This window comes from Microtus ochrogaster, chromosome 21 (genome assembly GCF_000317375.1).
Source record: "Microtus ochrogaster isolate Prairie Vole_2 chromosome 21, MicOch1.0, whole genome shotgun sequence".
NCBI lineage: Eukaryota > Metazoa > Chordata > Mammalia > Rodentia > Cricetidae > Microtus > Microtus ochrogaster.
In genome coordinates this window covers 36,249,888-36,264,721 of record NC_022022.1, presented here as the reverse complement: position 1 = coordinate 36,264,721, position 14,834 = coordinate 36,249,888, and the positions used below count along the sequence as shown (strand labels likewise).

General features: G+C 42.9%; 1 protein-coding gene across 1 annotated transcript in view; it reads left to right on the top strand.

Moving 5' to 3' along the window:
- The first annotated feature begins 8,639 nt into the window (after window positions 1–8,639).
- The window catches only part of LOC101982982 (guanylate-binding protein 1-like), a 14,192-nt gene continuing 7,997 nt past the window's right edge, over window positions 8,640–14,834 (top strand). The window contains exons 1-3 of the mRNA XM_005357434.2: window positions 8,640–8,711; window positions 11,799–12,007; window positions 14,284–14,411. Of these exons, the coding sequence (XP_005357491.1) occupies window positions 11,818–12,007; window positions 14,284–14,411 (318 nt within the window). The 5' untranslated portion in view covers window positions 8,640–8,711; window positions 11,799–11,817. The remainder of the gene's footprint in view (window positions 8,712–11,798; window positions 12,008–14,283; window positions 14,412–14,834) is intronic.

Here is a 14,834-nt window from a genome sequence, read left to right as displayed (position 1 = left end):
ACTGTCTGTATGCATACGGGTGTGGTGTCATCCATGGGATCATAGTCAACCTACTAAGGACCATATCTCTGGGAAATACTGACTCTCAGAAGCCATCAACTGCCAATATTGACTGGAAGGCAAAGCCATTAGGGAACTCGAAAGCTGATTTGTTGCAGTTGGAAGAGAACAGATCTGTTGAGGGTAGAACAGGTGGGGAGGGTCCCAGTGTAAAGTGATTACTTTTCAGTGGGCTCTGCCACTAAGCAAACAGATCACATGAAACAAAGTACTGCAAGAGATTTATTGGGGGGGGGGCGGAAGAGTGAAAGAGTGATACCTCCTTCCATCTTTCTGATCACTGCCAGAATGTCCTGTGAAATATCGGGATATAGAGTGCCAGGAAGCAGCCATTTGGATTGATATCTCAGGGTTATTGAAGCTAGGTCTGACAGTAAAGGTGGATGCAGCTGCCATGAGTGAGGCACAGAAGTAAGAACCAAGAGTCTGCAATTCCTAGCATTCCAGGAATTCAGAAAAGATCAAATTAAGTAGGCACAGGTTGTCCTGTGCACTGTTGTGCAAAGAACAGGGGCCAAAGGCTCTGAGCCCAAGAGAGCCATGGTTGTCTCACACCAGGACTTCATGAGGCCAAGAATCAAGAAACCATACTCAAGAGTCCTCACCCAAGAGTCATCACCCAAGACTCTTTTGAGAAAGAGATTTATTTGGGGAGGACTAATCTGAGAGGGTGGCTGCTTGTGTCAGAGAGGGATTAACAGCAGTTCTTAACTGAAGGGGGGGAGGGGCTCATATAGGGCTTCTTAGCAGCAGAGTATTCCCAGAGAGAAGGGGGATTGATGAGTTTTTTTTCCTGCTCAGAGATTGGTCAGTTTAGCTGGTCAAGGGCAGAAGTGGCTCTGCCTTTATGGACAAATTGTGTTTCTTTCACTGGTCCTTTTTAGCTTTTTTACTCTAATCTTAGGACCAGGGCATATTTCTTTCACTGACTCTGATTCTAGAGACAAAATGTGTTTCTTTGACACTAGTTTCAGAGCCAGAACACATGTCTTTAGTCCTGGGTTCAGGGATAAAGATGCTTCTCTCCCTGGCCCAGGTCTCAAATACAGGGTGTGTTTCTTTTTCTGACTCTGAGTTTAGAGTCAGGGAGCTCAGTGATTGGTTGGTTTCCTGCTCCAGTTGTCCCTTTTACCCTACAAGAACACACTTTCAGGGGGTAGGAATGGACATGGGCCAAAGGGACCATTGTGTCTATTTTTGTGCTCAGGTAAGACTTATATAATTTCTTAAAGTTTGGAGAATAAGCAGCTTTCCTGAAAGGGGGAGTGCTTTTCTATAAGTGTGATTGACAGGATCATTTGGTCTAATCCAAAGAAGGGAACCATAGTATGTTTCTGTTGTCTACCAGACAGACTCTTACTAGACAGTGATGGACAATCAGTAAGTACTGATAGGGGAACCTCCCCCTTATTCATTCATTCATTCATTCATTCTCTCTCTCTCTCTCTCTCTCTCTCTCTCTCTCCCTTTCTTTCTATCCCTTTTTCTTTAGTATACAGGTCAAAAATCTAAGCATGTTCTTTTTAACACTCTGGGTTTTCTTACTGATTCTCTGAATCTCACCAACCCAACCAAGGTCAAGAGACAACAAGAAAGTAGAGAACTGGGGACCAGTCCCATTAAGTCTTTGAGCCCAGCCTTCTAGACAAATCCCCCAACCCCAATCACAGATGTCCTACAGATCAAAGCCCCTCTGCTTACAGGCACTTCATGGATCAAGGTCTCTTTGCCTGGTGACCATTAAATAATCATACTAGTTCATGCTTGTGCTAGGCAGAGATTCATCACCAGGAGAAGATAAGTCACTGACCCCCACTCATCCTGTTTTCTTACTCCATAACAATTTTAAATCACCCAACCTTCAGATTCTTCAATGGTGCCCCCTCTTGGAATCCCTTCCCACTTTCTCCTCAAGTGATTCTAGTTAAGTCTATTTTTTAGTGAACCATTGATTTTATTGGAATTACTTACAAGAGTATGGATGCTGGTTTTCTTACTGGAACATGTTTGACTGAGACAAAAGGAAATGTATCTCTGAGCAGCTCCATGAACAGCCTCAGTTTTGATAACTTCAGTTCTTATCCACTTCCTCAAACTTTACTCATAGGAGGCCAGTACACAGACCATGCCATGTGGAAGTCATCCTGAGAACACCTCCCTTTCAAATCAAGGAAGTTCTTTCTCATTTTCCCCTAATAAATCCACATTCATGTGCCCCACTCCTTGTTCCCATTTTCTGTTCCTGGGCATAAGTCACTGAATTCAAAGTCTGAAGCTATTGGCTGGGAGTCACTTGGGTGAATAATTTTCATCACACTGTAACTTTCCTCCAGAAGTGAAAGGACCACCTTCTTGACTCTATCACATTCAAAGAAGCCACATCATTGTCATAAATAAATGAAGACTTTTGGGGAGAAAGTGGTTGGTGAGATGTGGGATGCACTATGGATATAAACCTGTTACCTCTGTCTTCCTCCCTCTGGCTTCTCCCTCAGTTTGCTCACCATTTCTTCCACTTGCAAAAACAGTGTTTAATAGACCACACAGGAGGTAAGCCTTAAAGCAGACTTCCAAGGGAAGAGATAGACACTTTGCCCTGCACCCTGTCAAAGGTAAGGTGTGGCGAGGCCAACAAAGCACCCTCCCAGGAAATGAGTGGGTATTTTCTTTCTTTTTTATAGTTTTTTTTTATTGCTTTAAAAATAATACCAAGTAAAATTCTCACTTCCTCCCCTGCTCCCACTTCTCTCCTGCTCCCCACATACACCCTACCCCCTTCAGTCCTAAGAGAGGGCAAGCCACCCTGCCCCATGGGAGTCCAAGACCCTTCCCACTACGTCCAGGCTTAGGAAGGTGTGCATCCAAAGAGAATAGAATCACAAAAAGCCAGTACATGCAGTAGAGACAAATCCCAGTGCCATTGTTATTGGCCCCTCAGTCTGCCTCAACTGTCAGCCACATTCAGAGGGACCAGTTTGATCCCATGCTCATTTATTCCCAGTCCAGCTGGAACTGGTGAGCTCCCATTAGCTCAGGCACACTGTCTCAGTGGGTGAATTCCTCGAGGTCCTGATTTCCTTGCTCATATTCTCCCTCCTTCTGCTCTTCAACTGGACCTTGGGAGCTCTGTCCAGTGATCCTATGTGGGTCTTTGTCTCCATCCATTGCCAGATGAAGGTTCTATGGTGATATTCAAGATAGTCATCAGTCTGACTATAGGACAAGGCCAGTTCAGGAACCCTCTTTCCGCTGCCCAGGGTCCTAGATGGGGTCATCCCCGTGGACTCCTGGGAACCCCTCCAGAGCCAAGCCTCTTGCCAACCCCAAAATGGCTCCCTTAATTAAGATATCTCCTTTCCTGCTTCCATATCTGTCTTTCCCATCCCACTCCCCAAGCTCTCCCCAACCCTCCCCTTGTCCCCTCTCCTTCCCCCATCCCCCTTCCCTCTACCCCCTCTGCCCGCATGCTCCCAACTTTTGCCAGGCGATCTTGTCAGCTTCCAATTTCCAGGTGGATCTATATATGTTTTTCTTTGGTTTCACCTTGTTACTTAGCTTCTCTAAGATCATGAACTATAGGCTCAATGTTTTTTGTTTATGGCTAGAATCCACTAATGAGTGAGTATATACCACTGAGTAGTACTCTAATGTGTAGATGTGTCACACTTTCTTTATCCATTCCTTCATTGAGGGGCATCTAGGTTGTTTCCCCGTTCTGGCTATTACAAATAATGCTGCTATGGACATAGTTGAACAAATGCTTTTGTAGTATGACTGGGCATCTTTTGGGTATATTCCTAAGAGTGGTATTGCTGGATCCTAAGGTAGGTTACCTCCCAATTTTCTGAGAAACTGCCCCACTGATTTCCAAAGTGGTTGCACCAGTTTGCATTCCCACCAGCAATGGATGAATGTTTTCCTTACTCCACATCCTCTCCAGCATAAGTTATCACTGGTGTTTTTGATTTTAGCCATTCTGACAGGTTTAAGATGGTATCTCAAAGTTGTCTTGATTTGCATTTCCCTGATAGCTAAGGAAGTTGAACATGTCCTTAAGTATCTTTTGGCCATTTGAAAAAATGGGGTACTGAACTAAACAGAGTGGGTATTTTCTTTGATCATCTATATAAAATCCAGAGACACAATGTTTTGAGAAAAAAAAACAAGGTGAATAGACTCCAGCTAAATGCAGCATTAAAGCCTCAACTTCTACTCCTCTCGGCTGATAAAGTCTGTCCTAGTGGGTCACATTGTCACTGACTTCCTCTGTAGCATGGGATCACATCAAACAAACTCACCCCCAAAATAGGGGCAGAACATAATTATGGCAATGTGTGACAGTCAAAACCAAACTACAGGGTGTCTTACTATCAAAACCGTCAAACATGGGAGAGGTTCAGTTATCAGAACTGACTTAAAGTCATAGAAGAAATGATAAACCACAAGCAGTGTGAGTTTTGGCCAGCTGGGACCATGACAAGACAAAAAGACAAGAGCAATTTGGCAGCCTGAGAAGGGAAGGTAAACCTTCAGTCCACAGCCTGATTGAAGTTCCTCACCAGCTGAGGAAGTAGAATTCCAGTCCAATTAACATTTGTTGTAAAGGTTCCTGACACAGAGTTAATATTCTGTTTCTGTGTAGGTGTTAAAGCAATAAGGATCCACAATTAAGGCCTTAGACACGATCCTATTCCTCAGACATTGTCTGACAATCTATAATAAAACTGTTAAATTTTGTTGGTCGAGAAGGACCCAGAGGCCCCTAAAACAAGCAGGCCATGGCCAATGCTCTTGGTTGTCTATCAGAATTATATGGCAATATACTATTGCTGAAGACACCTTACACTTTGGTTGCCAGACACAGAAAATTCAATATGGAACTGACCAAAAAACTTCTTTCCAGCTCTCTGCATCTCAGTGCTAGAATCTTTGTGGGAGGCTGGGGGAGGGGTGGCATCACCGATGGTTACATTAGGATGTGAACCTTTTCTATGACAGATGATGGAAGATATTCACTCAAGTCATTCCCAGCCAGTGGCTTTCCACTTGAGTTCACTGCCTCATGCCCAAGAGGAATAAAACAACATTGACTAAAACAAACAGTGAGAACTCAATTTAGTAGAGGAAAATGAAAAAGAACTCCTGAAATCAGGGAAAGGGCCTCCTCGAGGGTGGAATTCCACCATGCTGCCCTGCCCAGTGGCCTTTTAAAAGTTCTATTTAGTGAACTGGAGAAGGACTGAGGTTTTCTTTATTGAGAACGTTTGTTGGATTTTTCAGTAATGCTGCTGCCTTTTGACACACACATTCCCATAAGGTGGCTTCCTTGCAAACTCTTGTTAGTAACTCTAATAAACTCACTGGTTCAACTAAACTGGTCTTGATGATATCATTTTCTTGGTCTATTGCCAGTGTCCTATTTTAATGAGTAAATTTTTGTTCATGTCTGCCAGGAAACATCACAGAATACTGATACGTGTGATAAATTTTATAGACAAGTACAATCTTATCTGTCATTACCTCCAGGGCCTCACCATAACTGGTCTCCCTGAAGAGAGGCCAATGGTGTCATAAAGATTTCTACCTGTAAAATAGTGAGCTGCTATTCTCATATCTATTAAAAACAGCCCAGGACACAGGCCAGATAGCCTACATGCTAGATAGGGTTCCAATTCATTTCAGACAGATATTTCTTTCTTTGCTAGAAGTTGTCATCTGTATTTATGTCTATATTGCATATTTTTGTACAGGTATATGTCTGTGTCATGTATATGTATGTGTGTGTGTGTGTTTGAATTCATGTGAGGATACACATGTACTTCTGTGTGCATGTGTATGGAGACTTGAGGCTGACATAGCATCTCTTCCTTGACTACTCATTGTTGGAAATAAGATAATAACCAACTCAAGAGACTAGTAAAAATGAAACAGACTTTAAAATATTTTTAATTGAAATTCAGTAACATCAGGGCTGGGTGTGATGGTCCAAATCTTTAATTACAGCTGTCAAGAGACAGAGGCAGATGAATTCAGGATCAGCCTGAACTACATAATGAATCCCAGGCTAGCCCAAGTTCCTTGTTGAAATTCACTCACGTGTGTATGTGTGTGTGAAAAAAAAAAAACCAAAGAATAGGAGGCAATCAATTTGAGAAAAAGTAGAAGGATGGGAATGAAGGTGTTGAAAACACACACACACACACACACACACACACACACACACTCATTCTAAACACACCATTCTGCAGATAGGATGCCAACGGAGAGAAATGGCAAAAATGTCTCCTGGGCTGATTTGGCACAAGGCAGTGTTTTCAATACCCCTATCCCCCATAGTGAGAAATTTCTGTTCTATAGGCAGGATCTAATGGATCATTTGGATCTTGAGAATGCCCCATTTTCTTAACTTCCATCCTACACACATCGTTCAATCTTCTTTAATACAAAAGATCACCTAATGATTTGAAGGACCACATACTGAGGCAATGACCAGCGAAGATCAAGAAAAGCCAAGCAGAGATTCTCTCAAAATTAGTTTAGCAATGCTAAACAAGAGATTACATCAAATCCAAGAACACATTAAATTTGTTTTCCTCCCAAAGAAACTTGTCTTTTTTTTCTGATTGTGGGCTCAGTCACTAGCACACTACCTCTGCTTTCCATATCTCAAGAGTTCTGAAACAAATAGGCAAAGCTAGGGGAGAGGGACAAAGGGAGAGAGGGACCTAGGGATAGAAGTCCTAGGAGAGGAGTGCCTAGGAGAGAGGAAGCCTAGGATGAAGAGGGCCCAAGGGAGAGATATGGTCTAGAGGAGAGAGGACCTAGGGGAGAGGGAACCTAGGGGAGAGATGGTCTAGAGGAGAGGGAGCCTAGGGGAGGAATAGGGGAATGGGCCCTTATGGGAGGGGGTGCCTATGGGAGAGAGGGTCTGGGGAGACTGGGCCTTGGTGAGAGAGGCCCTAGGGGAAGGAGTGGTCTGATTCCAATTTCTGAGATAGCTTTTTATTTTATCCACAGAGTATCCTGGTTCTGAAGTCACCTGAGAGATGCCACCAGTGACTTCAGAAACAGAGGGAAGGAGGAGACAGCCCAGCAAGGAGCCATGTTCCAGAAGATGAGAACCCACCTTTGCAGCCACCTTGCCTTGTGTGAAATAAGGGGGTGGTGCATGTTCTTTCAGAGGTATGTTGTTTCAAACCCAGGCAGATAGGTACCAAGTTATATCCCTAGTCTTAAGAGATGGCCAGCTCTACAATGGTGGTTGTGATAATCTCATCTGTGTTGGGAGGTCATTGATCTTCCTGGATTTGTGAATCTGAGAAAGCATCCCTGAAAGGCTCACTTAAACGTCAATGTGGTTTTCCCTCCTCATAGGCATTCTCTATATCTTCCTGGAAGCTTTCTTTTATGATGACCACTCCTATAGCCTGGGAATCGGGAATTCACTGGGCAAAGGCCAGTGCATTTCAGCTATGTTACAGTAAGTTGTTAAGGTGAGCAGGGTGTGGGGAGAACACAGGACTCAGTGACAAAAATCACAGTCGTCATTAAAGAAGAGAGAAGAAAACTTTCAACTCAGGGTGGAGCATCATTATGTCTTAGGAATTTCCCCATTTTCAGAATTTTCTGTCACGCAGCTGTCTAGAATCATGGCTCTCATTCTTCCGAACGCTGCAACCCCTTAATATAGTTCCTCGTGATGTGGTGACCCCCAACCATAAAATTATTTTCATTGCCAAGTCATAACTGTCTTTTTGGTACTATTATTTATTGTAATGTAAATATATGAAATATGGATATCTGATATGTGACCCTTGTGAAAGGGTCATTTGACCCAGAAAGCAGTTGCAATGCACATTTGAGAACCCTTGGTCTAGAGAACTCTGGGCTGTTAGTGGCACAGGCACCTTTAGGGGCAAAGCATTGTATTATAGACCTTTAGTGTTTCTATAACCTCGAGGAAGGGTCTAATTTAGTCATCCGCATCTGCAGCAGGCTTCTTCTCTCTGGATCCTCACAGTGCTATAAGGCAACAGCAGGTACCTTATTGAGATTCTGTGGTTCTCTGCTATCCTCACTTCCCCAGAAAGGGTCAGGAGGTTCTCTAGGTTGGATCCTCAGAAATCAACAAGCTTCCTGCCCTGATTCTGTAATTGTCACTTCCCTAAGGAGTAATAAGAGGCCTCAACTGGACTGCAGTGAGCACAAATACCAGGTGCTGAGTGTTGAGGAGGCTGGAAGCCGCTGTTTCCCTCCATCACTTCATCTCTAACAACATACTCAGTCCACTGAGTGAGTCTCTGGCTCTGGAAACAATATGCTATCTCGTGATTTGTGCTCTCCAAATGGCAGCATAAATGGGAATCATATATGTTCTAGGTCTTATGGGAGTGCTTCTGAAAATGAATACAGTTCAAAGATCTCTTCAAGATAAATATTTGAAGATTCTGCATTGAAAATTCTTTGTGTGCCTGTTGACTCACTGCCTAGACTGGGTGGTTTCAGTTTCATAGCTCTCTGATCCACTGCAAAGGTTACTGGGATTTCCAATATCCTATTACTTGGGGAAATACAGAAAGTCTCCTATCATTGCAGGAGGAAATAACAGAGAAAAGAAGGAACCTTTCCACCCACAGTGGGATCAACAGCAGGTAAGAGACTGAGTTACTTCTCTTTTCAATGTTCTCTCCAGCTCTGAAGAGCTCTAGGGTCATAAGCTGGGCAGCGGTGAGAGGGCACTTAGGAGGGTTAATTATTTTCTTAAAAACTACTGAACTAGGAAAGGCTGCTCCTGGGCATGGGCTGGAGCAAGGCATCAGATAAATCCTGTGTGGCATTATTGAGGCAGCCAGTCTCTAAATGCCACTACCGGGCTCAATTTGAGTTGAGACCAGCAGACGTGTGGCTGAAACAGGGCAGGGTATGCATCAGGATTGTCTCTCTCTGTGTTCACCTTGTCTCTGCAGACAGGGACATGGTTAAATGACTATGGTCAGTGATGGACCTCACTTAGTCCCACTCCTACAGAAAGGGCTGCCTGCAGCTGATTTATATGGGGAAACAGAATGATATACAAAGTAAGAGCCATTGCCATAGTGAAGGACAAAGAGAGGAAACACTGTGTTGGTGTAAAAACACAGTTCTAACTTAAAGAGAACAGCATTTTTTTCTGGAGTCAAATGTGAGTTATGATGACCCAGGAACATAGATTCATGTCATCCAGACACCACTTTATACCTTGGTGAGTCTCCTCCAATTTTTATAGCTGTAGAGCAAAGAAAACTTTGACGCTTGCCTATTTAAAATGTACTGGAACATCAGGTTATAATAAAGTGAAAGAGCCTCAGATGCTATCAAATCTAACCCTTTGGGGAGGTGAGGATTAGGGGTCTCTTTGTACATTGCAGAAAGAATTTGACTTGATAATCACAGGAGGTTAAGCCAAGCACAGATATTCGCAAGAAATGGCCATGGAGACAGATAAAGATAAACTAGGAAAATCTGGGTCCAGACTTAAATCATTCCATCTAAGTCAGTCAACCTTGTGGGTTCATTAACACAAATGGAGTTATTTTCTGGGAACTTCCGGTCACAGCTGGAACCTGAGTGAAAGACAATCAGGGCTGTGACACGCTTTCTATCACACAGCTGACCTGACTTCCCAGCAGATCTTTTTTTTCAGTAGTGCAGAGCCCCCCCACTCCTACGACCCACTCAGTCCTTACCCCTCGCCTGCTCCTATGGGAATCAGACCAAAGGGCTTCCTTGAAGAGTCCCTAAAGATGGTGTCTCTGTTTGCTTTATCTGCCACCTGCCCATCTCTCAGTCAATTATTCTTTTTTTTTTATTAAGAAAGAAAAAAAATTTCCGCCTCCTCCCAGCCTCCCACTCCTCCCACTCTCCCCCCCCAACTTCCCCCCCTCCTAACCTCCCCCCCTCCTCTCCCCCTCCCTCTCGAGTCTGAAGAGCAGTCAGGGTTCCCTGCTGTGTATGGACCCACACTGGAACACTGGACTGAGCTCCCAAAGTCCCAATGAGGAACAGAAGGAGGGAGAAGATGAGCAAGGAAGTCAGGACCAAGAGGGGTGCAACCACCCACGGAGACAGTGGGGCTGATCTATTGGGAGCTCACCAATGCCAGCTGGATTGTGACTCGAAAAGCAGGGGATAAACCCGGACTCTCTGAATATGGCGGACAATGAGGGCTGCTGAGAAGCCAAGGACAATGGCACTGGGTTTTGATCCTACTTCTAGTTCTGGCTTTGTGGGGGCCTAGCCAGTTTGGATGTTCACTTTCCTAGACCAGGATGGAGGGGGGAGGACTTCAGTCAATTATTCTGACATTTCTGAAAACCCTTCTCTAAGTTTCTGGCTACCAGCCTCCCTTCCTTATTTAACAATTGTCACCATTGTTGTTGGCTCCCATCTTCCATTTTCCCCATTCCTTCTCTTCCTTTTCTTCCCATTTATTTCTCTCTTCTCTAATAAGCAGGAAATTGAAACAGAAACACCTAATGTTGTATAGCAGGGGGTAATGGATTTCCTACGACCCTGGCCTCTCCGGCACTCTTGACTTGCTCCCTGCTCTCTTACTAACTACATCACAGGTACTTGCAGCAATATCCAGTGTTTAAAATTTCTTTTGCAAATATTGCAGTATTTTCAATATTTACTTTCTCATCCTCTCTGGTTTAAGTTCATTTAGTGTATCGTTAGTAAAGCTTGTGTTTTTTTATTTTAAATTTTCTATCATTTTACATACCAACCACGGTTTTTCCTAACTTCCCTCCTTCCATTCTCACCCTCCCCACCTCCACTCCTCAAAGAGGGTAAGGCGTAGGGAGTCAACAAACCCTGGCATATTAAACTGAGGTAGGAGCAAGCCCCTCCCCATTGCATCATGGCTGATCAAGGTATTCCACAATAGGGAATGGGCTCCAAAAAGCCAGCTCATGCACCAGGGATAAATCTTAGTCCCACTGCCAGGGGCCCAACAAACAGAACAAGACACACAACTGTCATCCACATTCAGGGAGCCTAGTTCTGTCCAGCTGTCAGTCTAGAGTCCATGAGCTTCCACTAGCTTGGGGGCTGGCTCTGTGGGTTTCCCCATCATGGTCTTGATCCTGCTCCCTTGTTCATATTATCCCTCCTCCCTCTCTGTGACTGGGCTCCAGAAGCTTAACCCAGGGCTTGGCTATGAATCTCTGCATCGGCTTCCATCAGTTACTGGTTGAAGGTTCTTTGATTCTCTCTGGTTTAAGTACATTTAGCATATAGCTTATGTTTCAGGGTATAACTTTTTTTATTTTAAAATATATATCCTGGCCACAGTTTCCCCTATATCCACTTCTCCCAGCCCTTCTCCCCAAATTCCTTCCCTCCCAGATCCACTCCTCTTCCTTTTCCCTTCCAAAAGGAGCAGCCCTACTCTTGGGACCCTTTTCCTCCTACTGGGTTTCCTCACCCAGCTCTGACCTGAGGGTTGTGCCTAGTCTTATTGTAACTTGCTATGCCATGTTCAGCTAATAGGGAGGCCAATGGAATATTTGAGTACGGGAGCTGTAAAATGTTAAATCATTTCTTTGACATTTTACATAAAATTCTTAATAGTTTTATAACTTCCTTAATGAATACAGATTTTCACTCACTAGCTCACTGATACATACAAAACTGAAGAATTTTAGTTCATTGCCTTCGGGCTGCTACAGACTAATTCGGATCCATCCTACTTGAAGATAGGAGACAACCCCGAAAATGGCCTCAGAGACCTGCATGCCAGACCCGATGTGCTTGATAGAGAATGTGAAAGGGCAACTGAGACCTAATCAGAAAGCCCTGGAGATCCTGTCGGCCATCACACAGCCAGTGGTGGTGGTGGCCATTGTGGGTCTCTACCGCACAGGAAAATCCTACCTGATGAACAAGCTGGCTGGGAAGAATACAGGTGAGTGCCTCCAACACAGCTGTGCTGGGTCACTTCTGTCTACTTACATCATCAGTGTCTAACATACAAGTGTTAAGAATTTAATATGTCAGCCACAGTTGAGTTGTTTGTTTAGTTGTTGTTTGTCTTTGAGACAGGGTCTTGCTATGCAACTCAAGCTATCATTCAACTCATGATTCTCTTGCCTTAGGCTCCAGAGTGCTGGCACTATTGCCCATGCACCATCACAAATAGTTCCTATTTTTCCTTTTAAAAATCATTCCTTTTCCTAGATGAAACCAACAGTAAAAATGACTAATTTATGTATTAATCACTTTAGCATGTTATTATGTTTCTTTCTATAACAAGAAGTTGCCACTGGTGTCTAAATTTTAAAAAGTTGCAATTCATATTGTCTACTTTAGATTTTTTTGTATTGTTATAAAATAACTAACATAAAATTTACAACTATTGTTAAACATACAGTTTTGTGGCAGTAGGTATATTTATATTTTTGTGTATCCATCACCCCCATCTGGAGTGGCACAATGGTCTGTATTCTGTCAATTATATTTTAAATAAACGCTGATTGGCAAGTAGCCAGACTGGAAGTAGAGGAGGATCAATGAGAACAGGAGAATTGTGGGAAGAAGGAAGCAGATTCTATAGTTCTGGCCCAGCCACAGAAGAAGCAAGATGTGACCACCTCACCAAAAAAGGTGCAGAACCATGTGGCTAGTCTAGACAAGAATAATGGGCTAATATAAGTTATAAAAGTTAATAAGAAGCCTGAGCTAATGGGCCGATCATTTTATAACTACTGTAGACCTCTGTGTGATATTTTTGGGGACTTAATGATTGTAAGAACCGGGTAGGACAGAAAACTCAGACAACACCCATTTGGCTCTACTACTATTTTATTTTTCCCTAGAGAAATGAAATCCATCTGGAACCAATATCCTCATATTATCTAACATTCTTTTTCTCAATTTGACAGCAGTGGGAAAGTCACAAAAGTGGACTCATTAGAATTGTCTTTGTAACTTATTTTATTTAACATGATAGTATCAAGACTTACCATTACTAGGGCATGTAGGAATTTTTCTCCTTTTTTAGAGTTCAGTAATTGTATGTGCATAACAATTTTGTTATTTATTCATCTGCACATAGAAACATTGGCTGCTATGATAAATGCTAATATGAATGGTATAAAACTCTGTCTCAGTTTATGCAATTATTTTAGTTTGTATTCTTCTTGTTGCTCTGATGAAACACCTGAGTGAAACAACTTTAAGAAGAAGGATCTACTCTGACTCACAGTTAAGAAATATCAGTTCATTATGGCAGGGAAGACTTTCCACAGTAGTTTCATCCATTGCAGTGGAAGCTTATGGATTGTTCACACCTACACAACAAGATTTACAAGACCCAAGTTAGAGTCACTGTTAACCACCAAGGGTCTTCTACTAGTCTTCCTCTGCCAGTCAATGTTCACCTTCCAAATGTCGACATCTCCAAAAATTAGCACTACCCACTAGGGACCAAGTACTAAAGCATATGAGTCTCAGAGTGATGGTTCACACACAAGCCAGAACATTCTGCCTTTGGTCCCTATTGGCTCTTGGCCATCTCAGAATGCAAAATTCATTGGATTCCATTTCCAAAATCCTCATAGTCATGACGTTCTAATGGCATATAAAATTCCACTGTCTCTTCTGAGATTCAAGGAAAATTTTTCTCTGTGATCTCATGGAAAATTTAAATGCCATTTATACATTTCCAGTATATGACAGTATAGAATAAAAATTTCCATTCCAAATATAAACAGAATAGTTGGAAAGACCATACCAAAACAAGAATAAAGTCCTGACAAAGACCAAACCAAGCTTCATACCCAGCAGGTAGAGGCTTCAGGTAGGTTCCAATAGGGTGTTTAGTTCTCCTCCTAACCATATCCTCTGTCTTAGACTGGCTACACTCCGTCCTCCTAGCTTTTCTCAGTGGATGTCACACAGTCCTAGCATCTCCTGTATCTTGGGGTATCCATAGCAACTGACACTTCACCTTCACAGCTGTATTCAGTGGACTCAGGAATTCAGATTTTTTTTTCTGCAACCTTGGTGCAAGTCTAGATGGATGTGTGCCACCTGCACACTGAATGACTGGAAACTAGTAACTTTTCTGCTGAAACTTTAGTGTCAGTTAGCTGTCCTGGCCTTTAATATACTAATTTATATCAAGTTCTTGAAATACTTCTACTAACTATATTACTTTCTTCTCTATTCTCTTCTTTCCAGGCTTCTCTCTGGGCTCCACAGTGCAGTCTCACACCAAAGGAATCTGGATGTGGTGTGTGCCTCATCCCCAGAAGGCAGACCACACTCTAGTTCTGCTTGACACTGAGGGCCTGGGAGATATTGAGAAAGTAAGAATTGAGGGCTGTTTACAATTTATACCCTCATTTCCTATGTTAGATAGCTTTTAATGACATTTAATTTATCTAACATGTGTCTAAGTTCAGCTATCAGAGTAGAGGAAAAATGTTTACAAGAATCATAGAAGAGCAAGGTAGTTAATACACAGTGTTCATGGGACTAACAACAGGTACACAGCATTAACGAGAATCATTACAAACAAAAATGCAAAAACCTTGTCATTTTCTTTGGACATTTGTGCTTGAATTTGGATGTCTTGTATAGATAATAAGCATTATATAGGTTTTTCTAATTCTTTTAGAAACACTCAAGGTGGCCGGGCGGTGGTGGCGCACGCCTTTAATCCCAGCACTCGGGAGGCAGAGCCAGGTGGATCTCTGTGAGTTCGAGACCAGCCTGGTCTACAGAGCTAG